Below are 27,246 nucleotides of genomic sequence, written 5' to 3' on the forward strand. Positions count from 1 at the left end.
ACAGCTCCTAAGTATCCTTGCTTGATCCCTTTTGTAGGAGTCACCAGTCACCTGCTAACCCTCTGTGCCGCACTGACACATTGTGCAGTTTGGCAGCTCAGGGAATCCTCATTTGAGCCCCTTCTCAGCTGAAGGGTGTCCTGCTGGCTGGTTACCACCCTGTGTGTCTGTTTGCTTTAGAACTTTCTCTGCCATTCCTTACAGTGTTGAACTTACTCCTCTGTCCAGGTGCTGCAAGGAACACGCTGGCTGTTGGAATCTCCCTCTCATCCTCAGCAGTGGGTGCAGTGCAGAGATTGCCCTGGGTGCCTGCTTTATGCCTTTACCATGGAGAGGTCTGCTGAGCTCACTTCCTGCTTCTGGTGTGCTTCAGCATCTTTTTACTATCAGAGTTTGGTGCAAGGCCCTCTTCATATTCTTTTTTTAGCCCTGTACTTCCTGTTTACATTTCATACATGTATTTTATGGGCATTTTGGTTCCTTCGAGGTGGACGTGCTTCTCACTTCTTAATGCTGACCTTTTCCCTGAAGCAGCCCCTTTAACTTTCTTACAGGGCCGTGTGGGGAGGGTATTTTGTTGTTCTGCTCTCTGCTGCAAAAGCTGTGTAGGTGTAGCAGCTATTATCCAGGAATCATTTGAGAGCCAGCGGCAATTTTGTCTCACTCCCTGTCTCTGTTGTCATCATAATACAGTCATGGGGTGACGGGGTAATCACTTTCCATCTGGAGGGCTGAGGTTGTGTGCCGATGTCCTCACGTGTTGCAGCAGATGTGTAAATTAACATGAACACACTGCTGCTAAGCTGCGTAGTGTTTTTTAAACACAACTGATTTCAGAGGAGGATAATACCAGCGTTGAGAATTTGTGTCCACAAGCATTAACTGATTAATGTGCCAACTTCCTCTTCCTTTTTATTTTTCCCCTTTTAGCTTATTCAAAGTATTTGGCTTTAATACTTTGAATTGGAGCTACGAATGATGTGATACAATGAAGAAATAAATACAGTATTGTAATGTGATAGAAATTTATAATACACGTTTCCAGGGGTCTCTGTGCTTTTGTTTAATGTGAAGAAATGTTCTGGCAGGTTTCTGTACGGTGTTGAAAATTGAATCCTCGTTCAATTCATATAGCACAACTCATTACTTAAAGCTGTAAATTCTACATAGCTGGGGATTTGCAGCAATTGTAATATTGAATATTTTTAGTGGGTCAGTTGGTGAGCCTCATGGAAAAGTCATAACAGAAATTAAGCTTAAAATGTGAAAGGCCTTTGTGTACTTACAGTAGCTGTATTCAGATCTGATAATTCAATTTTAAGGAGCACTCTCAATGATCCTACAAAGATTCCCTAAAAGCTATTTCAAATCTGGAATTAAATTTACAAAGTCTCTGCTTTTAATTTATGAACATCTGGTGATTCCTAGTAAGAATTTGATTGTTTTTGTTTTCCACCATCTTTGCCTTGGTATTTCTGTATGGTTCTGGCCAGTTTTTATGATGGCCAGTGATCTTTCTGAGGTCCTTACAAATGCTAGGCTTTATTTGCTCCATCAATACAGCCTTGTCTTTAGTTGCTTTTATACGATGTGTCCATCACACCTACCTGGTGACTTCCTCTTTTTTGTTCTTTTCCTGTTTTACTGTGCTTGAGTCTGTTTCGTAACTATTTTCTTTTTTTTTTTTTTTTAAAGAATTAAATTCATCTTAAAAAGAAAAGAAATATGACTTTTGTTTTTGGCACATAATGCTTCCTAACTGCATTTTAGTGAATTCTTCACATCTTCAGGTTACAGACAAACCCAGCCTGCTGCCCTTCATCCCCCACACCCTCCGTTACAGCCCCAGAAGGAGCCTATTGTCTCCATTCACACCGAGATGTCACAGATGTGGGTGCTCTTTGGGGCTCTTTTCTCTCTTGCATCTCTAATGACTGCTCCTCTTTTGATTCTTTTCTCAGGCAAATTGGCATAGGCTGTACAAAAAGAAATTTAGGTCACAAATATCTTCATTCTGCTAGAGCCGGAGGAAGACTTATCTGAGTATGTTATTTGTATATACAGTAAATTGATACATGGCAAAACCTAGCGAAAGGAATTTCTTCCAACAAATACCATTTTATAATCTTAGATCATCACATCAACATGATCAAATGAACGTGCAGTTTTAGCATGAAGTGTGTGTGCAATTGAAAGAGTTTTAAACCTGTTTTTATGATTCCTCTCTGGAGATTAAAATCAGTTGTGTTCATCTGTGTTCTTAACTAAGATTATTAACAACAACTAATTTTAATTAAATAATTTTAGGTAGTTTCATTTCAAAATTAATTTTTATCTTTGTTCTGCTTTGAGAGAAGCCCCTTGAGTACCATTGATGGCTGTCAGGCCAGCAAATTTAATGTCCAGGCATAGGTGTAGCTTTCTTCAGAGCACCTGGGAAGGGAACACCCCGCTTGTGTTAGACCTCCTGGCTCCTCACCCTGAGGTGTAATGGAAAGGAATCTGTGCTTGTTCCTGGGCCATATTATTCACTCATACACTCAGATGATTGAGTTGAGCAGGCAGTAGCAGTGCTCTTCTATATATTCAGAATTATTTTTCTGTAAGCAAATTCCTTTTTTGCGTGGTTCTCTGATAACACTATTATGTGTAGAAAAAGCAAACAGGAAAATATTTGGCGTTCTGTATTACATCTCTCTACTCTCCTACAGCAGCTTCCCTTTATGGCTGGTTACTTGATTTTCCATTTAAAGGAAGTATTGTGTTTGAAACATACTTTCGCTACAGTCTTCATCACTTCTGTAGGATGCTTTTGTTGTGCTGTCTAGCCCTACTTTTAGCTCTAAAAGCATACAAAAGATAAAGATTCCATGAATACATCATAATTTCTAGTTGTTTTATAGGATGCTCTGATTAAGTGTGAACATGTTAGTGAAGGTACTGAAGCTGCTTCTAATTGCTGGCTTTTTGTTGTTGTTTGCTAACAGCAGAATGCTTTTGTTGGATATCTGTGCCCTTGGCTGTGGTGTATATTGCAGCTGGCTGGAAATTCATGACAGCAGGCCACACAGTTTATGACCTGCTTTTCTTAAGAGGATAATCAATGCTTCTGTCCGGTGCTGGGGGCTTGGTAGTGTGAGGTGTTATATTTTGTGGTGAACCAAACCACTACAAAATGCTAGGTTGTTTTGTAGACACCAAAATAAAAGATTCCAGAAACTGCATAAGAGTTTTCACTTTGGAGTTCTCTGCTGAGGGTAAGTCTCACTTGGTCAGTTATATGGGCAAGTCAGGTGCTAGTGCTGGCTGTAATACTGTGATGCCAGTTGTGTGCAACTTGTCTCCAAACACAGTCTTTTTTTTCCTTGAGATGCTTGTGGGTTAGAATGGCAGAACAGAACCGTTCCTTGCATGTAATACTTAAAAATGTATTTGAACCCAGTGTCCCAGGAAGGAGAATGCACTTGCTGATGACTGATTAGGAACTTCAGGGAAAGGAATGGACTTCTTGTTGTCTTAGGGAAAAAATCACTTGAATGTAGTGAAACAAACTCCATGCACTTGATTGCATTTCCTGATTTCACTAGAACATCAGAAGTACATTCTGTTTCTGAGATGTCAGAGCAGTGCATGGCTCCCAGAAAATGGTAACCTGCAGGTTGAGTTCTAACTGTGATGAAATAGTTTCCCTCTTCAAGGGAAAACCAATTCCTAATCATTGTTAAATTAAGGTAAAGAGTTTTGTCTTTATCAGGTCATGAAAGAAAACGTTTTTGTCACCCAATTGCCTTGCAAGAAATGTTTAATAAATACAGTGATCTTAAGGATTTGGTGTTTCTAGGTATACTACCAAACGTGTGGGTTGCATGGATAAATGAATTTGGATTGTCGTATGTGACTTAAAATGTTTCCAGAATAAGAGCAAAGGCAAGTAAGTGCAAATGTTGTTCTTCAGTGCATAGAAGGAACTGAGATCAAATGCATTATGTTTTTTCTAGTAAACCCAAGTTGTGTTTTAAGGATTTTAGTCAGTGTTTATATGCTTCATCTTACCGTTCTATATAGTAATCAGAAAGATGCATCAGTGCATATTAAAATAGTAAAAAAAAAATACTATAAAAACATGTTCTGCATTTTTAAAGTAATGTGGTTGTTTAGATGTTTGAATAGGAGGGAGGTGATTCATATATTAAGAAAAAATACTCACATGCGCTCATGCACACAAGCACACACACGCACAAAGAGAACAAAAGCCTGAAATTAACATCAGTTCCCCCACCCCCAGTACCCAAGAGGCCTATGGCTGCTCTGAACAGCTTTGTCTCTTGAGAATTTCGAGGGTTTTTCAGCTTAAGATCTTGTTTCCATTTGTGAGACAGTAGCACAAAATATGTGCGCATATAAAGCTGAAATACAAAATAAGTGGCCAAATTTGGAGCTCTTCAGGATGTACTCTGTACTGGGCAAAAAAAGAACAAATATTCATTAAATTTTTTTCTGTAATGTGGAGTGCTTTAACCTTTTTCATTTATTAAGCTGGGGGGACAAAGAAAAATAATGAACTTTCTGTTCTGTGTAGATTCAGTTCCAGATAGCTTTGTTGAAGTAAACTGTTGTTGACTCTATCAGTCTTTACTGCTGTGACCACTATCTCTGTAATCTCACAAGATCTAAATCTTCCATGATCCCAGATCCCTTCCAGTGACGAGTTGGTTACCTGTATAAAAGCATTCTAAATATGTTCTAGGAAGACTTTACAGATACCAGCAGCTATACCAAAAGCCCACATTACCACTTCCAGTACAGTGGCTTGAAAATCAGTCAGGATTAAAGCTGCCTATGGTATCTTTTGGCCCAGTGCTGGAGTGTACCAACTCTTGTTGCTGGTGTCATGCAAGTTGGTGGTGTGACTGCATCTTACAAGAACTGTAACCTGACAAACACAGCTGGCCAAGTAAGTTCACTAGTAAGCTCACAGCTGGGTTATGAGGGCAGCATTTATTCTGACTGTAGAGCGTAGCTCATGTGTCTTTGGCCTTGCACTGAGACACATTAACCTCTTTAGTGCAGTGTTTTGTGCAGAAGCTGACAGGTGAGAAGTTTTTACAGGTGTTCTGCAGCACATGGTCAAGGCATAAAGACCGGCCTTTTTTATGACAGTGAGCTCAGGGGAGCCTTTTCTTCCAGTTTATTTATTGTAACAGGGTCTTGTAACTATTATAGTGGCAAGCAAACGGGGACCTATAGGAAACAAATTAACCAGTAATGACATTCCAAAAATAGAAAACAAGCATTATTTATCAGAGGAACAGGAGAAGTATTAGGAATGTGCTCCACCTCTGACTATCCTTTAACTGAAAATGCCCTGTCATTTTAATATATGCAAAGTGAACATGGCTCAAGTTAATTGTCATGTCTGAAAAAGCCCAGCAAGTGTACAGTGCTCACTAAACAGCAGGGAAGTTGGTAGATGAAACCTGACAAGGCCTGAAAAATTACAATCTCCCTAAGATGGAGCACGTAGTATAGCAAGAATGGGTGCTGAGTTAAGGTTATTTAACATGTTTCACTAAAGTGTGCTTCACTGATTGCCAGGTTATAGATAGCACCGTTTTATTTCTTTAGCTGACAGCACTGGTTCATGAAGAGTAGGTCTGAATCAGTTATTTATTATCTAGAAAATAGAGGCTGAGAAGGTGGGGGAGAGGCAAAGTGGGCAATTGTGAAGTGCATGTGAGTGGGAACAGTATTTTATTATTGACTATTGTGCTGGTGGAAGCACTAGATTGGGATAGCGTATGTATGTATTAATGTAATTAAAAAGATAATTTGCTTTTTAATTCATAAAATAAGCACAGCTGCTTTAGTTTGAATAGGCAGGTGAATAGTATGAAATAGTTGCAGTACACCAGCAAAACCTCTGTGTTAACTCGGCTTACTTCAGTCTCGTTATCTGTTCCTGTGGTTTGTTACTGTGCTGTCAGATGTACAAAGCAAGTTGTTAAGGTTCCACTGCATTTTTTCAGTCTGCTTCATTTTCCCCCCATGGGATTTAAAATATGTTGTTTTAATGTACTGTAATTTCAAGTGTAGTATGTTTGATTTCCTTCTAAAACAAGCATATGAATTATCTCTGAAACATTAAAGGAGGGCGGAAGACGTAATCCTCTTTAAATCCTCTTTCTAAAGGTAGCCAATGTATTTGCTGTATCTGGCACATTCAGCTCTGAATATGTCATGTTGTTACTTCTGTGCCACATACAGTAACACAGCTTTTTGTTGAGCCATTCTGTCCAGAGTCTGATGTGATCTTTCTGTGATGTGTTTTAAAAATTGGGCTGACCATTTGTACGCCCACATTTGATAACTGGGCTGTGCTGTGTGCCCAGTCTCTGCATGGGGTAAGCTGAGTATCTCTGGAGTTCATCCTGCAAGTGGGGAAATGAGCTAAATGAGCATGTCGAGCTTGTGACACTGAAATACACTGAAGGATGTTTTTATTTGAACAACCTTACTTTTTAATTGAGTAGCTTATAGACAGGAAATGGTACGCTCACATGTTGGCAGTGGTACTGGCATGGGCAGAGCTGGTGGAGAAGTGTCTTCTGAGCCCCAGTGCCACACTCTGCAGAGTAACACCGTGAGACTGCCATTCACCTGCTGCATTGCTCTGTTTCCAGTAAGCTGTACTAGTTCAAGTGAAGCAGAATAGACAACACTGTTGAAGTAAAATGTTCTTTATGCTTGAAAAGTTACAAAGTTGACTGTAATCTCTGTACTCCAAAGCAGTAGGTTTAGAGTACAGCACTGTTGAATGGTCAGCTGCATTATGTTAAGAGTTTGGGCTTTCTTTAGCAGCAGATGTATTGCTGAAAAAGAGGGATGTATTTTATTATTTATTTCATTGTTGTAGATGATAATGTAATGACTTATTATAGTATTTTAATATCCTGCTTCATTTATTGTGGTAGTAACTCGCGGTCTGAGATTTACTTTAGATGTATGGCAAACCTTATTTTAATTTTTGTTTGGGAAACTAGTTAGCATTTTCCTTTCTGTGTTTCATCAAGCGTTAGTTCAGTCCTGGCTTGTTGAATGGAATTGGGAATGCTGGGAGCTGCCCTGCTAGGTGACAGTTCCCAACTGATGGCCCTCTGCAGTGAGTGGCCAGACCAAAGTCATGCAAATGCTGCTCTAGATGCTCTAATAAAACCTTTTGAGTGCCCTTCTGTAGGGCTTCTTCAGAAGCTTCCTTTGCAGTTACTTTACTGCGGTGCTTTTTGATAAGTTGTATTCCGTCTTCTTTTTAAGCAGCTCAAATATTTGCATCCATCTTTGAGAGGAACAGGAAGGGAATATTCTAAAATGAATTTAGGTAAAATTAAGATTTCACTGGGGTTTTCTGCATTCTGCTTTCTCAGAGTTCCCCCCTTTCCCCTTGAATTTCCAGTCATGCAGAATCCTTGAGGACTTTTGCATGATTCTGAGTGGTCCTGCTGTCAGATTCACCTGCCTAGTTCAGTTTCCAAGTGAGACTGTTGCTTGTGATGCTTTTGAACTGCTTCTATTCCTGCACAGATATATTCATCATTTGTTAAGCTGTTCCAAACATTTGAGGAAGAAAAAGCATCACATCACGTGCAACAGTCAGTGTGACTGAGGCTTCCTTTTTCTTTCATACACCCAATCCATTAGAAACATCAGTGGCCCTTGCTGGGTGTAAGAGCATCCTGGTGAAGCTGGATGGCAAACTGTAGCTGGGTGTGGTGTGCAGCTGGCTCAGCATTTTTGTGGGAATCAACAGCCAAAGGATTTAATTTTCTCTCTCATCCAGACAAATGTTTCTGATACTGCATCCGAGAATTTAGTTTGATCTTCCTTTTTCATGTGCGTGATTTTGTTGAGGTTTCTGTGATTAGCAGAGGTTGATAGAGCTTAAAATGGTGCTACTGAAGTATTTAATTAGTAGACAATTTACTCTTGATGCTTACTTGCTCTTATGTGACCATATTCTTAATCAGCCTCCTCGTCAGTAATTCTGGTACATCGAAATAAAGCTAAGGTCAGCATTGTCAGAGGGGTGGTTAGAGCAGCAGATGAATGTGAATGCAACCAGCTGATATGAAAAGCTTCAGTTCACTTTCTTAAGAAATGAGCTACTTGAATAAAACTCCTTTACCTGCCTACTCTGATTACCTGTTAAGTAGTCTGACTGGAAGTATCCATTTTGAAACTCTTGATTTGGTGTAGGCCTATGGTGTGTGCTTACATGTGAATGTCTCATAAATATTTCCCAGGAGCAATTTATTTTTCTAATTAGCTTGAACAGCCTCTGCTTTACGTAGCGCTTTAAGCAATTTTCAGTAAATCAATTCAATCACGCAGCTGTTGTTTGAAACTTTTCCTAAGTTCCTGTAATTCTCTGTAGAGACCCAGAATCTCACTAATTAGAGCACTTAATCATACCTTCTATAAAACGCGTGGCAATATAGATTAATCATTCCTAGAATTTCATAGGAAATCAGCGTAAAGGAAAACCAAGTGTTTATAGCTGTGAAAGCAGTTATTCTCATGTATCAGTTATGTACAGTGTGCCCAAGCTGGCAGAGAATGGCTGAGCACTGAGCTTTTTGCTTGGCAATCATCACTTGACAAAATCATTAATTTAGGGCTGTGGGTTTTTTGTACTTAGATTTTTAAGTTACTAAGATCAAACATCAGCTTTTCCTTTAGATTTCCCCTAAAGGAAAAAGGTGTATTTTCTGTTTCTATGTGAAAGGAAATCTACCTTAGTGTTGGCATCTGTGATGGTACAGTTCAGGCTATCAGCTGTTTGGCACATACCAGAGATGACATTTACAGTTAATACAAATGAGTTCTAAACTCCTTTCATGTTACAATAAGTGAACAGTGAATGTTTAGTTTTTGCTAAGACTGTCCATCTAAAAAAGAACCTTTTTTATTTTTCAGGATGTGACTTAAAATGTTTTCTGATTCTGGGGACCCTGTGAAAAGTATCCTGTGCTTGAATGTTTGTTAAGGTCAGGTAAGTAAGAAATGTGTTTTTCACTGAGAATAGGAAACTGCTGAATGGAATGTCTTCAGTTTTATTTACGACAAATTACATTCAAATATTTGGGGCTTTCCTTTGAGTAAGCCATTTTATTAAAATCGGTGTCTTAAAAAGTCATCTGAATTATGTCTAAGATTATTATATTTAATATTTTAAAATTATATATAATTAAAAACAAATTTCAAATCATCTTCATGACTCATTGAAAAGGACTGGTTTGATTTAGTTGTTCTTAATTGGCTTATTCTAGGGAATGCTGAGAGCCAATTTATGCTTTTTCCCTAGTGAATTTTTCAAACAAGAAATCAGCTCAGACATAAGAGCTTCCAAGTGTGCTGTATGCCATGAATACATATATTTATTATAGCAGAAAGTTGATAGAGCCAAACTCAGTTATTGATGAGCTAGAAGGTCTTCATTATTCTTTGATTTCCCATTTCTCCTTTTTTGCTGAATGAAAAAATTACAGAAAATTTAAGTCTGCCTGAAAAGGTAAATCTAATAGTAGCAGACACAAATATTTATATATTTATATATTTAGTCCATTAGAAATTACAGGTTCATATTCAGTAGATAAACATTACATCTGATATCTTTTCACTGATGATTTATTTCATTATTAACTTACTTAATAATGGCTTCTTTTGCTAAGATTTCGTTCAGCAGGAAAATTGGTTTGCCTGTTAACAACTTATACTGTAAATCTATATGTATTGCAAATAAGCTTCTAGAATTTCCTTAGCTAAGCAGTTGTAGTTGTTCTAGACATTATGTGCCTTTTTAGCTTGAAAAGGTGCTTATGGAGAAGAGAAGATTTTTAGGGAAAGGGAAAGGAAAATATGTATGTGCAGCTTCAAGATGGAGAAAACTCCCATAGCCTGTTTGAGTGCAATAGGAGGAAAAGAAGCTGTGTCTACTAACACATTTTCCTTCTTCCTTCCTTCTTTGGAATATATGCACCAAAAGCTTTTCTTCAGTAGATCTGCTGTGTTGTATATCATGCTTCACAGACAAAATGTAATAACTTTGTTTTCTATTCAATTCTATTGTGAGTTCAAAACCTGTCAATACAGGAAGATATTAAACAAGAAGTGGCATTCCCATTCTGAATCATTTAATGCAAGCCAAATTACATTCCACAGAAATGCTGAAAGTTGGGCCAGCTGAGCTGAATTTTTCAAGCACTTAACATATTTTATTTATTTTAACATATTTTTCAACTACTTAACATATCTTTCTTCCTTATATTTGGCTTCTGACATTTCCTGTGTCCATACACATCCCAAGCCATCCTCAATCCTTATCATATTTTGAGCTCTCTTTCCGCAATAGCTCTCAGCACTGCAGTGTTATTCTGGGTCTGGGAATGCAGCTGTGGGGTGGGGGAAAGGCCCCAGTGTGGGGTGTGTGTTTGTCACCAGCTCTGGAGCTCAGCCTCAGCATGAGGTCTGTAGGCATAAGACCTTGTGAGTCATAAGTTCTTGTCAGACGTCAGCTCCAGATAATTAACTGCTTTTTGCATGATCATAGTTTGTTTATGTAACATGTTTTTGAAACTGCTTGTTCAAATGAATAGCTCTTCATCCAGCTGCTTGGTTGAAGAAAATGTTATTCTTGCTGTTATCTGGTGATATACTGTCATCTAGTGGTGCAACAGTATCTTTTCCCTCAACCTCAAGCAAGGTAACTGCTGCTTTAACTGTACTTATGAGCTTTACCCTGGAAAAATAGTAAATTGAACAGATTCTTATTTTATTGCTTTCAGTTGCTGATGTATGGTCAGGATGAGTGGATTAGGAGAAAACTCCTTGGATAGCTTGACCAATGAGTCAAGGAAACGTAAGCCGCTGCCCTGTGATACTCCAGGTGCAAGGTAGGTTTATTCACTCTTCTCTGCTTTTTGTATTATGGATTTTTAAAAATATTTTCCAAGTTTTCATAGCAATTTAATGTGAGTTCTAACTGATCAGTTTGTTTAATTGAAGAATTCTTTAAGCTGAATTTTGTCGTGAGAATGCCCAGCTATACTCTTATTTGTAGACTTACCAAAGCTTATGAACAGTAATTAGACTTACATTAATCTTAGTAGAGTAAATGTATAAGGACTCACTGTTTGAAGCTGTGATTAAAAGACTAAAGAAGAAAAGTGTGTTACTTCACATAAATTACAAAGTCAGCATCTTATGTCTGGTAATTGATTTGGCATGTCTCATTTTGGAGGTTATAGTCACCACAGAACACTGCAGTAACTTCTTCAAGTTGCTTTCTTGACTTGCATTTGTCCAGACTTGTTCTCTGCAGTCTTATCTTGAATTTTGGCATTCCATGCTGCCTTCTTACTTCTCCTTCAAATCTGACAGCAGTTCAGTTATCTGAAGAGCTCAGTTTTCGGTCTCCCTCTGACTTTTTTCCTTTCTGCCACACATTAATGGTTCTCCTTCTGTGTTATTGTTCCCACACAGTAAACCCTTCTTATACAGTCCCCAGTTTCCCCAAAATACCAGATATGTACCAGTATTTCTCCCATTTATATATGCTTAGCTGCTGTCCCTTGCCAATTTCCTCCCATCATGTAAGAAAGTTCAGTCCAGTTGGCAGCCAGTCACTGGCAGAATTCCCTGCAGCTCAGTCTTGGTTAACAGGAACTGTGTGGAGCAACTGAGGGAACTGGGACTGTTTAGTCTGCAGAAGAGGAGGTTGATGAGAGACTGCATTGCTCTCCACAGTTACCTGACAAGGAGTAATCACAGGAAGATTTTTTGAGCTGAATATCCTTCTCATATCCTCTTTTGATAATCTGGTACTTAAGATTCTTAGAAAACAAACTCACAACATAAGGAAACACTGGACAACAAAAAAAGAAACAGCAGTGTAAAACACACACAATGCCATTTGGATTTACAGTGGCTGGAATGACTACCAGCTAGGTTTAATAGATAGGAGAAATATCTTGAAATTCATGGTGTGAAACACAGCTTTTCTATGTGATGGAATATAAGTATATAGAATAATGTTCTTGGTTTGTAGTCTGACCTGCAGTGGTGAGAAGCGTCGACGTGAGCAGGAAAGCAAATACATTGAAGAACTGGCTGAACTGATATCTGCTAATCTGAGTGACATTGACAATTTCAATGTCAAACCAGACAAGTGTGCTATTTTAAAGGAAACTGTGAGACAGATTCGACAGATAAAGGAGCAAGGTATAATTTCCTGCTAAACCAAAACAAATAATTTATTTTTCTTGTGATTCCTTTTTCAAAGTCGTCATAACATGGGAAATTCAGTATTGTTTTAATAATAGCACATAATTGAAAAGTACTTAAGATTTTGACTTGAATCAAACCTTTAACGTGCCTTAAAAATCTGCTGTTTAAGCCACTGAATGGTATATGAAAAAAATGAAATGCATACTGATAGAATATGTATATATTACAAATAATCATATATATTTCTGTATCTGTATTTCAAATGACTAAGTTGTTATGTGTACATATTTCCTTTGGGCAGTAGATTATTGCTTGATATCAAGTGATGATTTGCCAGTTTTAGAGACAATTTAAGACAGTTCTGAAAAGATGTCTTCTGTTTTTAGGTATTTCTAATGTAACCTAATGTAGTAACTAATAATTATTATATTTTAGTACACAATCCACAGAACAAAGTTTACTATTTCTTTCTGTAATTCTACTGCCTGATGTGGATGATTGTTGCACCTTTTCCTGCAGTAATGCTATTTATTTAGGATGTTTTGATTCTTAAAATGTAACTTCGTCTATGTGTATATATATATGTATATATACACATGTATGTGTGTATACATATATATATATATGTATGTATGTATATACAAGCGTACATATACACATTAATATGAGCAAATGCTGTTTGCAGAACAGTGGTAATGGCATCTGTTGACTGTGGCCAGTGATGATGAGATAATCAAATTTAAACCATCAAGAAGAGATTTGCTAAGAAATGTGTGAAATGGCCATTGAGAAAATCATCCATCAGTCAGATGATCCCAGAAGATTGATATTATCTAGCCATTACATTTATTCTGGTCAAAAGCAACTACTAATATGAGATCTCTCTTATTACTGCCTCCCTGTTTACCCTTACTTCACATGGATCTCAGAATCTAGCTCCTAATACTTAAAATGTAGGCTTGTATGAAATGTTGCTTTACTGAAATATGTCTTCTGGGTTTCAGGAAAAGCAGTTTCCAATGATGATGATGTTCAGAAAGCTGATGTGTCTTCCACAGGTCAAGGAGTTATTGATAAGGACTCCTTGGGACCTCTTTTACTACAGGCAAGTGCAAATTAGAACTTAGTAAATCCCAAGGAAAAATAAGTGCTTAGAGCAGCTGAAACTATTACAGTAAAACCTGCAACATTATAGTGAAATAGTATAAAAGAACGTTTTATCTTTGACCCTTTCAGACATAGTATTGTTTAAGTGTTTGAAAGGATCAGAGTTAAATCTTTTGTGTTTTCCTAATTTCACTGAAATAGTCTGTGAAGGAAAGAAAAGAATAGCCTTTGGCTTTGTCTCTTATTCTTTACTTTCTGTAGCAGTCATTAGTAAATTCTTACTAAAGCTGTGCGTGGCAATACGAGGAATTTTTTTCATTTCCTTCGAGGGTTAGCTGTTAAGTTGATGACGCTTTATGAGGAATAGGGATCTGTGATGTGTATTGCTATTTTTATTTCTAATATATGGAGTGCATTCACCTGATGTTGCTATCAAGTAAGTACATCAGTGCATTAAAAAGCATTCTTGAAGCATTTAAAAAAATAAAGCTGAAAATTTCATCACTTGTTTGACTGAATTTCTTCTTATTTCAATTTGTCAGCAATGGAAATAATGTTATCAATTCATTAACTTGTTTCCAGATAAAGAAAGAATAAAACAAGAAGGCTGGTTGTCACTGACAAATCTCAGTTGAATAACAAATGAACAGACAGATTTTGGATATTGAAATCATTCCTTAACACATTCCATTTTCTGTGCAGAAAAGTGTGAAAACTCATTTCTACTTCTGAAAATAAATGCATGTATTATGACTTGGCATTTAGCACCTGCAAAGTTTTTAAACTAAATTATGTTCAGAATTACGCAGTCTCATATGCTGTGTTGCTATTTAGGCATTGGACGGTTTCCTGTTCGTTGTCAATCGAGATGGGAACATAGTATTTGTGTCAGAAAATGTCACACAGTATTTGCAATATAAACAGGAAGATTTGGTTAATACAAGTGTCTATGGTATCTTGCATGAAGAGGACCGGAAGGACTTCCTTAAAAACTTGCCTAAATCTTCAGGTAATGAAAGCTGACATACTACACTGTTATCAAGCTGTTTGCAAACAATCAGAAGAGAAAAAAACCCACAAAACAATTTGTGATGGATGGCTTTACAAAACAAATTACTTTTACAATGGAAATTTGACTTCAAAAGTATTTTAATCTTGGAAAGTATTAGTATGCTGTTAATAGAACACACCACTAGAAATAAATATGCTGGAAATTAACACTGTACTTCAGCCGCTGCAGTTTATGTGTAACTGAGAACAAGGATTCTAAAGGAACTTATTCCATAAAACTATGTGACTAGCTGAGGGAACTGCTTGTTTTTTAATTGTGGTTTTTGAAGAAATGATTTTTCTGCTCTCCTTCAAAGTAATACCACAGTTGTCATGTTAGGAAATGAGTTTAACTTGATGTACAGTCCTACTATTCCCAAGTTATAGAACTGATGGTATTCTCAGAAAACATTTTACAATTCTTTAACATCTCTAATCTAGAAGCAAGTTATCAAAGTTAATTGGTCATGAATTTTATCTGAAAATTATTATAAATTCTTACTGTGTTCTTCTAAGTTAATGGAGTTGCTTGGACCAATGACGCACCTAGACAGAAGAGTCATACATTTAATTGTCGGATGATGGTGAAAACTTCCCATGATCTTTTGGAAGATGTGGGCAGCCACCAGGAAACACGCCAGAGATATGAAACAATGCAGTGCTTTGCATTATCTCAGCCAAGAGCTATGATGGAAGAGGGGGAAGGTAGGAAATTTCGTGCAATTACTGTGCAGAAATGAAATCTCTTGAGTAAAGCATTCTGTTATTTGGTATTTGTTATGATGAAATAAGTAGTTTGTGCAGTCCAGTTTTTGAATGAATTAGAAACTTAATACCGAAAATTAAATTCTCATTGTTTATGTACTTCTATTAAACAATGCAAGAATTCTCAGTTATTTTATTAGGCTGTATGACAGAATGAAATAGGAGAGAAATGAAAGAAAGAAGAACTTCTTTTAAATTACAGATTTACAGTCCTGTATGATTTGTGTGGCACGTCGTATTGCAACTGCAGAAAGAGTATTTTCAGCAAATCCAGAGAGCTTCATTACCAGACATGATCTTTCAGGTGAGAAATATATTCAAGATGAAGGTATTAAGGTATCTTTTTTGTCCATGAGCTCATCGTCTGTATAAATGAAGTATGTAAATAAATTGTTTATCTGTAGTAATTACTGGAGTTCATAACAAGATTCCCAGCTGTTTTGTGCAGTATACAATTGCTGGCACTGGAGTGCAATAGCAACAGTGGGACACGTTTTCTTTCTATACGCTTGTATGGCATTGTTTGGGAAGTTTGTATAAAGCATTACTTGTTTCTTCTATTACTTGTTTACTTGGCAGCATTTTTAATTTGTTTCATTTTGCTTTCATTCACACATAAGAAATATTTAAAATCATAATTGAAAGTAATGAGGGTTCGTTAGAATGTCTGTGTGTTTCTTCTGTTGGTGAGCAAATGTTTATGGTTTTTAAACTGAAGTACTTAGATCATCTACATGGGACTTTTTCAGTGTTAAAATTTATGTTTGAGATGTTCATTTGTGGATGTAGTTTATCAGTATTTTTGAGAATTGTACTGCCTGGTCATCCCTTGTCTGCCTGTAACCAGAGACAGAATTGATGTACGTTTTCTGAAAGCTCTGACATTAACCAGAAGATGTTTGAACTCATATTGTTATCTAAATCCTCTTGAATGTTGATATCTTAACAGGCAGCAGCATACTCTCGTATGGCAGATTATTCATGAATGTAACTGCTTCATACTCAAAATTTGGTGTTAGGCTGATGAAAAATGTAAATGGTGACGTTGGAGCCTTTATACAAAATGATTGGTGTAGTTGTAAAGATTTTGTCTTTCCTATAACAGGCAAACTTGTCAACATCGACACAAACTCATTACGATCTTCCATGAGACCTGGCTTTGAGGATACAATTCGCCGGTGTATTCAGAGGTTCTTATGCCATAACGATGGACAGTCGTGGTCAAACAAACGCCACTATCATGAAGGTGAAACTCTGCAATGTTTGTCCTTACTGCTTCTCCCGGTGGCTGTGTTTTTTTTCTGAAAACTCTAAAATTCTGCCTGTGTTCATCTTTTTCCATGTTTTTAGTTATCCATTTTGTTGTGAATACCTGTGTTCAACCTGAAGAAGGATGACGTCTTGAGAAACAGGAATTCTGACAGAATTTACTGTTTCTCTTTTTCTAATATGCCTGTGTTGATTGTTTTTCTGGTACTTTGTTGAAAATCTATAAGAGCACATATTAGCAGTTTTTGTCCTTTTAAATATGAATGATACTCTGTATTTCCCTTACAGCTTATACACAGGGCCATGCTGAAACACCATTGTATCGCTTTTCCTTAGCGGATGGAACTATAGTGACAGCACAAACAAAGAGTAAAGTGTTCAGAAATCCAGTAACTAATGACCGCCATGGATTTGTCTCTACTCACTTTCTTCAAAGGTGAAATCATTAGTGTTGTTTGTCATAAAAATATCGTAGCTTCTGAAACTACATCTGATGTTGAAGATACATGAAAAAACACCAAACCAAAATATTTTGATTACAACTGAAACTGAACAAGAATGTTTAGGAAGGAAGAGCTGCAAATGAATGTGTCAATCTAAGATTTTGTTCAACACTGAACTTACCTGTGAGGCAGAATGACAGTCCCTGTCAAAAGGGAGGTTTTTCCCTCTGTTTCTGCATGAGGCTTATGGTTGAGTTCTTTATTTTTGGGAGCTAACATATATAATGATTAAATACAGGAAATAGAAGTACTCAGTTACATGCTTTATCTTGCTCTTTTTAATTGCACACCATTTGGAAACACAGCCCACCCCATCGGATGCATCAGATGATTCATATGTACCTTAAATAGCACTTCCTGTGACCTTTTCTTGTTGATTGCAAGAATAACTGAAATGCCGCTCTCTGGAAGGAGTTTCTCTGCTACTGGTATTAAAACACCTCCAGATGCTGAAAAATGAATAGCTGAAATTCTTCAGGGCATCATTAATGTGCACAGAAGAACAGTGTCATGCACTGACTCAGGTTAGGTAAAAAAACAAAACAAAACAAAACAAAAAAAAGATGTTTTAGCTGATAAATCTAACTAATAGCTGATGAAAAAGCAGAATACAGTGGTTTTGTATGCACTTGTTACTAAATACAGCTGAAGGTGTAATGAACGAGTGAGTGACAATTTTAGTTGTGCTTTTGTGGAGATGCTTGAATTCTCATTGATCTTAGAGGAAGAAACAGATATGTATCATGTTATTCTTTCTTTGAAGCAGTTGATTCTGAATAAGATTTGACTTCATTTTTTTGGGGTCTCTGGGGATGTTTTTGAATTTGCAGAGAGCAAAATGGATATCGACCGAATCCTAATGCAGTTGGGCAAAACATCAGAACAACAGTGGCTGGAAATACAAATTCTGTTGGTCTTATGAATATGTCACCTGGTCAAGGCATGCCAATGCAGAACAGGAACTATGGCCTGGGAGATCCCAGTACAGTGGGTCAGCTGAGTAGCTCTCGATATGGAGGCTCTGGTAATATGGGACAAGTGAGCTCTGGACCTGGAATGCAGTCCTCTGCTTATCAGAGCAACAATTATGGGTTAAATATGAGTAGCCCACCACATGGTAGTCCTGGTTTAACTTCTAATCAACAGAATCTAATGATGTCTACTAGGAATCGAGGGAGTCCAAAAATGAATTCACACCAGTTTTCTCCAGTTACAGGTACTTTATTTTTGCTATAAATACTTTTTTAAAGCTGTCTTTTCTCACTTCTGTGTGCATTCCATTTGTCATCATTTTAACAGTTCTGTGACACATTACTTAAATTTAGTTTACCTACTTTTGTGGTAAACATTTATTTTTAAGTACTTAACCCAGTGTGCTATTCATACGTAATCCTGAAGTAAAGGTAGATACAAAAAGTGCTGTAATCTAATAAGTTTGAACTCTGTCTTGTGATACAGGTATGCACTCTCCAATGGGATCTGCCAGCAACACCAGCAACAGCACTTTCTCTAGCAGTTCTCTTAGTGCTCTTCAAGCCATTAGTGAGGGGGTTGGAACTTCCCTTTTATCAACACTTTCTTCACCAGGTCCAAAATTGGATAGTTCTCCAAACATGAGCATAACTCAGCAAAATAAAGGAAATAACCAGGACTCCAAAAGCCCTTCAGGCTTGTATTGTGAACAAAATCAGGTGGAAAGTTCCATCTGCCAATCAAACAGCAGGGATGTCCTAGGTGAAAAAGAAAGTAAAGAGGGAAGTCTGGATGCATCTGAAAGTCAGAGAGGACAATCTGAAAGCAAAGGGCATAAAAAGCTGCTTCAGTTACTCACATGCTCTTCAGATGAAAGAGGACATTCTACAGCATCAAACTCACCTTTAGACTCCAATTGTAAAGAATCTTCTACCAATGTTACCAGTCCTTCAGGAGTTTCCTCATCAACATCTGGAGGGGTTTCTTCTTCCTCAAATGTGCATGGGTCACTCCTGCAAGAGAAGCATAGGATTTTACATAAATTGTTGCAAAACGGTAATTCCCCTGCAGAGGTTGCCAAAATAACAGCTGAAGCTACTGGTAAAGACACATATCATGACACTAGTAACACAGTCCCGTGTGGAGAAGGTACAGTCAAACAGGAACAACTGAGCCCAAAGAAGAAAGAAAACAATGCTTTACTAAGATACCTGTTAGATAAAGATGATGTTAAGGATCCGCTTTCCAAAGAGCTAAAGCCAAAAGTGGAAAATGTAGATAATAAAATGGGACAATGCAGTAGTTCTACTATTCCTACTTCCAGTCAAGAAAAGGAGATGAAAATAAAAACAGAACCAACAGAAGAGGTACTGTATAATATAATGTGTATATTTTCACACTGCAGTGAATGGTAAAAGGACAGTGTATGCTTGTGTAAACGTTTCCTAGAAAGGTGTTTGCAAATGGTGGGAAATGGCATGTTCAGGTTTTATTGCAACTGAGAAAGCACAGATAGAACTATGGGATATATATATAGCCAAATGTGCTGTACTGTAGTCCTGGAGTAATGTAAACTTTTAAGTTATGGTATGATTAAGGTATTATGCATTTATAAATTCTTACGTAAAATCAAATCTTCAGCAGTTTCTCATTGCATGTGCTGATCTTTATGGCTTATTAGGAGATGGAGCTGTTAAGTGCCTCCACAATTAGCTGGCAATGCAATAGCAAAAGGCGCAACCAGCAGACAATACATAATGTCAGTTTGAAAGTACAAGCAATACACAAAACTGTGTAATGCTTGAAAAAGAAATAGGTTGGTTTCAATTCATTCACTTGTTCTAGTCCATTTTTTTCCTTAAAGGAGAGAAAACACACATATAAGTTCAAATATATCTACGTATTTGTTTTTAGATATTTATTGCAATTTTTGTATTCAGAAATGTTTTTATTTGTGTGCTTCCAATTTATCCTCATTGTCAAAATTAAATGAAAAAAATTAAAAATTAAGCTAATCGATATTAGAAGATCTTTGGAATTTGGGAGGAATTTTGAGGTACTGTCAGTGAACTAAAACATCGTCTCTGTGCTGTCATTTAAGATGAGTGAAAAACTAAATAAAAGCTGAAGGGTATCTGAATGATAATAAATAACCTTATTATTTTACTGCTTCTTTTTCAGATGAGTGGAGACTTGGATAATTTGGATGCAATTTTAGGGGATCTGACTAGTTCAGACTTTTATAATAATGCTATGTCTGCAAGTGGAAATAACTTTGGAACGAAGCAAGCATTATTTCAAGGAAATGCTCCACTGAGTAAGGAATTTCATTTAGAAACACTTTGTTTTAAAATTGGGGCTTTCTTCTTACCTGATGTAGGCATAATGCATCTTCAGATCCTTAGAGAATATCTTTTGATCTGCTGTATCTTCATGGACAAACACAACACAAAATAGCAGCACTTAGCTTTATTCACTGTGTATGGTGCAGATAATTTCAGCTCCTTGTGTTATGGTTGTTTTTTTTTTTTTTTCAGGGATTGTCTAACAGATTTCTCAGAGACAAGACACCGGGAAAAATGTTTTGTCAGTTGTAAATTGAAATTGAGTTTGTGTTCCCTGCAGATGAGTAGGGAAATAACATAGGATTGGTGTCAAGCCTTTGATTTCTCATTTACTCAATGTGAAAACATTTTGTGGCCTGCAAATCTTAACCAGTTCTCCTCTGTGACATTGAAAGGAATGACCCGTTGTAATAGGGAGCTGAGTAATACAGAGGATTAACTTTGCTGAGAGGCCAGTATCACTACAGTTGTTAATTCCTTTTATAACATTGGTTATCTCTTGATTTTATGGAGTCATACTTTGCTTGAGCTAACTGAAGGAGGCGGATCGCGGATAATGAAAACTGTGAAATCAAGTTTAAGTACATCTAGGGCGACTGACGTGGTTGGCTGTGGAGCACACTGATCTCACTATAAGTCCACGTAGTATGGAGTGCTCAAAACCACACTGCTTCTGGATTGCATCTGATTCAGACAGGGAGCTGTTTGCCTTGTTTCTGTCTCTGTGTCAGTTATCCAAAGATTGGACAAGTCCGCTCGTGTAAATTAATGTGTCTGTAATACTAGTGCATTTCAGAATGTTAGAAAGACGATTCATTGTGAAATGTAAATTAAAATGAACTTCTTAATGTCCAGGGCCAAAAGAAGTTGCATTTGGCTTTGCTTGTACAATATCTTAAGGATGTATTCAAAATGTGATGTGGGCAATGAGAATATAAGCAGAATAGCTATTCTTAGCTTGTTTAAGGTCAAAAATACAAGCCTGTAAATAGATACAATTTAAGTAAGTTGCTAATAGTTTTTTCTGTTTAAATATATAATTCTTTAGCAGGTATGAGGAGTCCCCAGTCTGTGCAGGCTGCCCGCCCGCCTTTCAGCAGAGCCATGTCTTTAGACAGCCCTGTGGGCTCAGGTGCTACAGTGCGGAATGTCAATGCATTCTCCATGTTACAAAAGCAAAACCTGATGGGTGGATGTCCAAGAATGACTGAAAACCAGGAAAGCTTTGGAGCAAATATTGGTTTGTTGACTATACAAGTAATTCTTACTATAAAAGAAAAAGCTTTTAAGTTAAGAATGTTACAGGATTGTAGTATGAACTCTGGAGGAAAAAACATTAAAGAATATTTATTTCTTAATCAGCATATAAATATTTATCAATTATATCTAGTTAAAATTATAATAACGCAACTGTTTATTATCTGTGTATCATTACCAGTACTTTACTGTTACTTAATAGTTAAATGATTTTTGGCTACTATGAGCTTTTAATTTAATGTATGTTTTTGATTTATAAAAGCAAGAATAAGTCACAATGGCAGTCAGTCATTAAATTTTTTTTTTTTTCTTTTCATTATAGCAAGTACTCCCAATAGAAGTGTATCTATGAATCAACATCAATCAGGAGACTGGGGTTTGGCAAATTCGAAGGTTAGCAGATTGGAACCTACAAGCTCTACTTCCATGCTGAGACAAGGAGCTGAGTTCAGTGCATCCCTTCCCAGACCCACAGCGGGTACATCTATACCTGGGCTGCCCGTCCGTTCAAACAGCATCCCTGGGACAAGACCGATGCTACAACAGCAAATGATGCATATGAGTAAGTTCTTAACCTTTTCTTGTGATACTTAGCACTGTCTCAGCAAGCATTCATCATCAAAATCATCTCAGTTTTGATGCAATTATAGCTTCTCATCTGAAGGCTTGTACTTCTTGAGGTCAAGACTAATGTTCTACACTGAACAGGGCATTTTATGACTTTTTGATGATATTGTTGTTATTTTCTGGTGTTCTGTTTCATATAGAGATTATTCAAGCTGACTTTACACATTGTTTTTGGGTAATTTCTCTATTATTTATATTTCTTTATTGTACTTCTCTCATGAAGTCACAGAACTAGATGCTTTTTTAAAATTTTTTTCCTGTGAACTTGTAGCAATCAGGGTTGTTTTTTTTTAAAGCTTTTCCTTGATATTTTCAAAACCCATCTCACATGGATTGTCCAAATTTCATATGAAACTACTTTGCAAATTCATCTACTCATTTATGTACTCATATTTAAATCTATGGTCTCTGAAGTCATCTTAAGTGTCAATTTATATATGTGTGCCCTTAGAAATATGCTACTGTAAGGCTCTTGAAGGTGCTTCAGTATTTGTGTGATCATCCACAGTGCTTAGTGTGAATGCTGGACAGCAAGGTGACACCTTTTGCTTTAAAAACAACTGTTTTACCTTACAGGGTCAAATGAGATTAATGTTGGTATGGGGGGAAATCCTTATGGACAGCCAGGACCAGCCAGCCAGCCAGGATCATGGCCTGACAACATGCTGTCCATGGAGCAAGCATCACGGGGTTTACAAAACAGGTAGAATTAAGGAAAGTTTTCTAAAAGCTTGAATAGTGTTCACTGTTAATCAAGAGCACTTAAGACCTGGAAATAAAAAATCAGTGCAGCATATACAGAGGGGATAAGGAAAGTAAAATCTCCATCCAGCTCTGCTGCTGCTCTGTCACCATATGGATGGTTATTGTTTAACCCAGCTCCACAACAGGCATGCCTAACATAATCAGTCAATCCTTGAGTTGAAATGCATTGAGAAAAGAGTTGGGAAAATCTCAACTTATGTCCTCCTTGCACATACAAAAGCTAATATTTAGATGCAAGGAGAAAACAAAATTTATGTCTATTCAAAGCTAGATGATATCTAGCATTGATATGGCATTTCAGGACCTAAATTTGGGCCTTATGTTCATCAGTCTTCAGGTGATTATAATACTTTCTTATTGCCAAGTAAATAATGTACTGTATGAAAGCTTATCACATGCCTTTGCAGTCCATAATGGTTGCAATTTTTTTTTTAAATATTTATAGACAATTAGTGAGGAACTCTTTGGATGACCTCTTAAGTGCAGCACCAAGTGTGGAAGGCCAGAATGATGAAAGGGCTCTTTTGGATCAGCTGCACACATTGCTGAGTAATACGGATGTCACAAGCCTTGAAGAAATTGACAGAGCTCTAGGAATTCCTGATCTTGTAAACCAAGTAAGAAGGAAGAGATTCAGGTCACTTTTTTCTTTTCCAAAAGCCTGTGTTGTTTTGGTACTTGAGAAAAAAAGAAAAGTGAAGAGAGCCTCCTCATTTACATGTGTGGCTTCACTTTCTTGTGTCCATTTTTCTGAATCTTTAGGAGCATTTCTTCTGAGTGATATTTTTTCATTGGAGAACTTAAGTATTGATTAAACTTCTTTTGAGTCAAATAAGTAAATTAAATGTTATCATCTTATCTATGTTTATTATCATTTGCCTTGGTATATATTTTTTATTTTTTTCAGGGAGTATAAACCATTGTAATTCTATCAGCAGAGAATCAGTTAGGATTCTTTAATATAACTATAGTCAGCTGAGCTGGGACTGAAACTTTTTACTGGCAGTTAATGAATGGGATATTCCCATCTCTTTCAATTCCAGCTTGAATTTGCATGACTAGCAAATAGGAAAAAAAAAAGTTCTGTTCAGTATTTTGGAATTCACTGGAAAACACAAAGTCATGTTCTCATTTGTGCAAACTGCAGTTAAAAAGAGCAGAAGGGCTTTTATAATGATACTAATCTGCTTATGTAAGCACTGATCAGTGGAAATTATTTTAATTAAATTATTAATAGTCACTTGTGATATTTCAGTTGACCAGAGACAAATTTGATAGTAGTCTGCTCATGCTGTTCGCTACTCTAGAAACAACTAATCTTTGTATGATTCATTAGTTGTGTTGTCTCTAGCAATTCATACTTTGACAGAGTTTTCAGTAGCAATATATGTTCTTATCTCTTAAAGGGGCAAACTTTGGAACCCAAACAAGATTCATTTCAAGGTCAGGAATCCGCAGTGATGATTGACCAGAAGCCTTCATTATACGGTCAGCCCTACCAAGGGCAGGGCACAGCCTTGCCAGGAGGTTTTAATAACATCCAGGGACAGCAGCCATCCTTTAATTCCGTGATGAATCAGATGAGCCAACAAAACAGTTTTCCACTTCAAAGTATGCATCCTAGAGCAAATGCAATGAGACCTCGGACCAATACACCAAAGCAGCTCCGCATGCAGCTCCAGCAGAGGCTTCAGGGGCAGCAGGTACACTTTTCCTGCTTCTGTTTTTCTGTCTTGTTCCAGAATGAGGTGCACACTAACCTGTTTTGCTTGAGGAATACAGAAGTTGGCATTACAGCAGGTGATTGTAAGAATGGAACTTTTGTTTTAACAGTGCTTTTCACACTGGCTGCACAGTACTTGTAGGTGTGAAAGAACCTTTATTAGCTCATGTATTTATCTTTCATCCACCTTGCTTCAGATTGAATTGGTTCTGGCAGCAGAGCAAGTTTTTGCTAATTAAAACACTAATCCTGTAGTACACAGATCTGGATGATCTCCATGCTACAATTTAGTTTTTCTTCTGAAACTCCCTGAATATGATTTTAGTATGGAATACACTGCTGAACGGAAAGAAATGCTGTGGCCATTGGGAAATGCACTTGGATGTGATGAAGGTTTAGGTAATGGAAAAATTACAAATAAAACTCAGGAAACAGAGAGAGTGCTGTGTGACTCTGAATGGCAAGGTTAAATCCTTGGGAAATAGTGTGTTCTGTCTTGACTGTTCCATTACACTAATTCAGGCTGCATAGATTTGCAGTACTGTGAGGGAGATGGAAGGAGACAGAAACATACCAGCAGCTGCGCTTAAAATACTAACCTTCTGCCCATAGTGTGATTGGGAACAAAGAGATGGTGTGCTGTATATTTATTCTTAAAAAGTGCTAATTTGAAGAGAAAACTAAAGCCCATAAATGCTGTACTGTTTGAATGGTTTTTCTTTTTGTATGTCTGGTTTGAGTTTAGTAATAAACAGCTTGTTACTTTATGTGTATCAAACAAGAAAAAATTAGCCACTGTTCTTTAATCAAGAGGCGGGTAAAGCGGTTGCCGGTATTTTGAGCAGGTGCTGGTGTTTTCATCAAACTAACGCTGCTAAAATATCTTTTTCTAAGTTTATGAATCAAACCCGTCAAGCACTTGAAATGAAAATGGAAAATCCAGGCAGCAGTAATAGCTCAGTGATGAGACCAGTAATGCAGCCACAGGTGGGATCACAGGTAAGTAGGTATTACACTAACCATTTCTGAAACAGCCATTTTTATATACACGCGTCTTTCACAGGTCTGCCTAGAGTGCGGATCTTACTTTTCATGGTATGGCAGCATTATTTTTCCTTTTCTCCTTCCTATCAAGATGATGAAAAAATATGTTTTCTACTTCTCTTATTCATGAGACTTGGAGGGGTTTGTTCATTGCTCCATGCTGTCAGTGCAGTGTGCTAAAGTCTTTTCCATATAGGAAATAGCAGACTACTGCATCACCTGTTCAGTACTTACGACAACTTAATGAATACCTTAGTCTTATATTTTCATAATTTTTGTTCTAGCTGTGGATTTATTAACTTTCTTTTTTGGTAATGGTTGTACTGTGTCTTAGAGTGTGAGCATATTGATTGACTGACAACTTGTTTTGTAAAAAATTTTCTAATATGATTTTTCTTTTCTTTGGGGGTTAGCAGCAAGGTTTTCTTAATGCTCAAATGGTGGCTCAGCGTAACAGGGAGCTAATAAGTCATCATTTTAGACAACAGAGGATGGCAATGATGATGCAGCAGCAACAACCTCAGGCCTTCAGTCCACCACCGAACGTGACTGCCTCAGGAAGCATGGATAGTGGTCTGACCGGCCCTCCGATGGCTCAAGTTCCTCCACAGCAATTCTCCTATCCACCTAATTATGGTACAAGTGCTAATAGCAGATTTTTTTAATGTCTGTCTAGTATTCCCTTCCCTTTTTATTATTAATCCAAATTGGCTAAATTCTGATCTTTCTGAAAAATTGAAAATACTCCTACAAAATAGGTTATTTTTTCCCCTTCTTTAAGAACATAAACTAAATGTGCTAGGGTGTGGTAACTGAAGGGATTTTTTCTTTGTCTTATAAGGAATAAGCCAACAGCCTGATCCTGCGTATAGTAGAGTATCAAGCCCTCCCAATCCAATGATGGCATCAAGAATTGGACCTTCCCAGAATCCTATGATGCAGCATCCTCAGGCAGCACCAATGTACCAGTCTCCTGAGTTGAAGGGCTGGCCATCGGGGAGCATGGCCAGGAGCAGGTGAAATGTGCAGCTGTAACCTGTTGCTCAAAAACTGTCTTTCATTTTGTCCAAACAGAGAAATGTTAAATTATCTTAGGAAGAAGGTTAGAAGAGAGAAATACAATGGCATTTCTAATATCTATTGTCCTCGATCCTGCTCTGGTTTATGAAATCAACAGATTAAGTGTTTTTACTGTATGATTGCTTGTTTCTACATGATTTCTGCAGTAGCTGGAAATAATATTCATTCATTGAATACTGAAAAAATAACTTGGGGGAAATGCAGTGGCACAGAATAGTGTTAAGACTGTACATTACAGCCTTAACTGAAGCCTTCAAATAATAATAATTAAAAAAAAAGGTTACAAGAGGAAAGGTGTACAGATGCTTCTGCGTGTATTTAAAAATTCAAAACTTCTTTTTGGAGAGAAGCTTTTATTTCTAGGTTAAATAGACAGTACGTAGAAACAAGTAAATAAGGGAATAGTTTTAGGCTTCTGTTGGTAACAGTTGTTTCACATGTTGGCACCTTGCGGAGGGAG

General features: G+C 37.2%; 1 protein-coding gene across 11 annotated transcripts in view; it reads left to right on the forward strand.

Annotated features, from left to right (window-relative positions):
* Positions 1-27,246, forward strand: part of NCOA3 (nuclear receptor coactivator 3) — a 70,701-nt gene that overhangs the window by 39,110 nt on the left and 4,345 nt on the right. For 4 of the 11 annotated variants that reach the window (XM_015881526.3, XM_015881525.3, XM_015881527.3 and 1 more), the window contains 20 exons: positions 8,971-9,046; positions 10,839-10,946; positions 12,101-12,273; positions 13,284-13,384; positions 14,221-14,395; positions 14,953-15,141; positions 15,404-15,505; positions 16,307-16,447; positions 16,759-16,906; positions 17,804-18,189; positions 18,432-19,312; positions 20,127-20,262; positions 21,339-21,530; positions 21,870-22,109; positions 22,751-22,877; positions 23,385-23,556; positions 24,346-24,642; positions 25,557-25,661; positions 26,120-26,342; positions 26,548-26,722. In XM_015881526.3, coding sequence (XP_015737012.2) covers positions 10,849-10,946; positions 12,101-12,273; positions 13,284-13,384; positions 14,221-14,395; positions 14,953-15,141; positions 15,404-15,505; positions 16,307-16,447; positions 16,759-16,906; positions 17,804-18,189; positions 18,432-19,312; positions 20,127-20,262; positions 21,339-21,530; positions 21,870-22,109; positions 22,751-22,877; positions 23,385-23,556; positions 24,346-24,642; positions 25,557-25,661; positions 26,120-26,342; positions 26,548-26,722 — 4,061 coding nt within the window. In that variant the 5' untranslated portion in view covers positions 8,971-9,046; positions 10,839-10,848. The remainder of the gene's footprint in view (positions 1-8,970; positions 9,047-10,838; positions 10,947-12,100; positions 12,274-13,283; positions 13,385-14,220; positions 14,396-14,952; positions 15,142-15,403; positions 15,506-16,306; positions 16,448-16,758; positions 16,907-17,803; positions 18,190-18,431; positions 19,313-20,126; positions 20,263-21,338; positions 21,531-21,869; positions 22,110-22,750; positions 22,878-23,384; positions 23,557-24,345; positions 24,643-25,556; positions 25,662-26,119; positions 26,343-26,547; positions 26,723-27,246) is intronic. The other 7 variants (XM_015881528.3, XM_015881529.3, XM_085520329.1 and 4 more) reach the window with 4 other exon arrangements.

Source organism: Coturnix japonica, chromosome 19 (assembly GCF_054131305.1).
Source record: "Coturnix japonica strain WE chromosome 19, WE-NBRP24, whole genome shotgun sequence".
Lineage (NCBI taxonomy): Eukaryota > Metazoa > Chordata > Aves > Galliformes > Phasianidae > Coturnix > Coturnix japonica.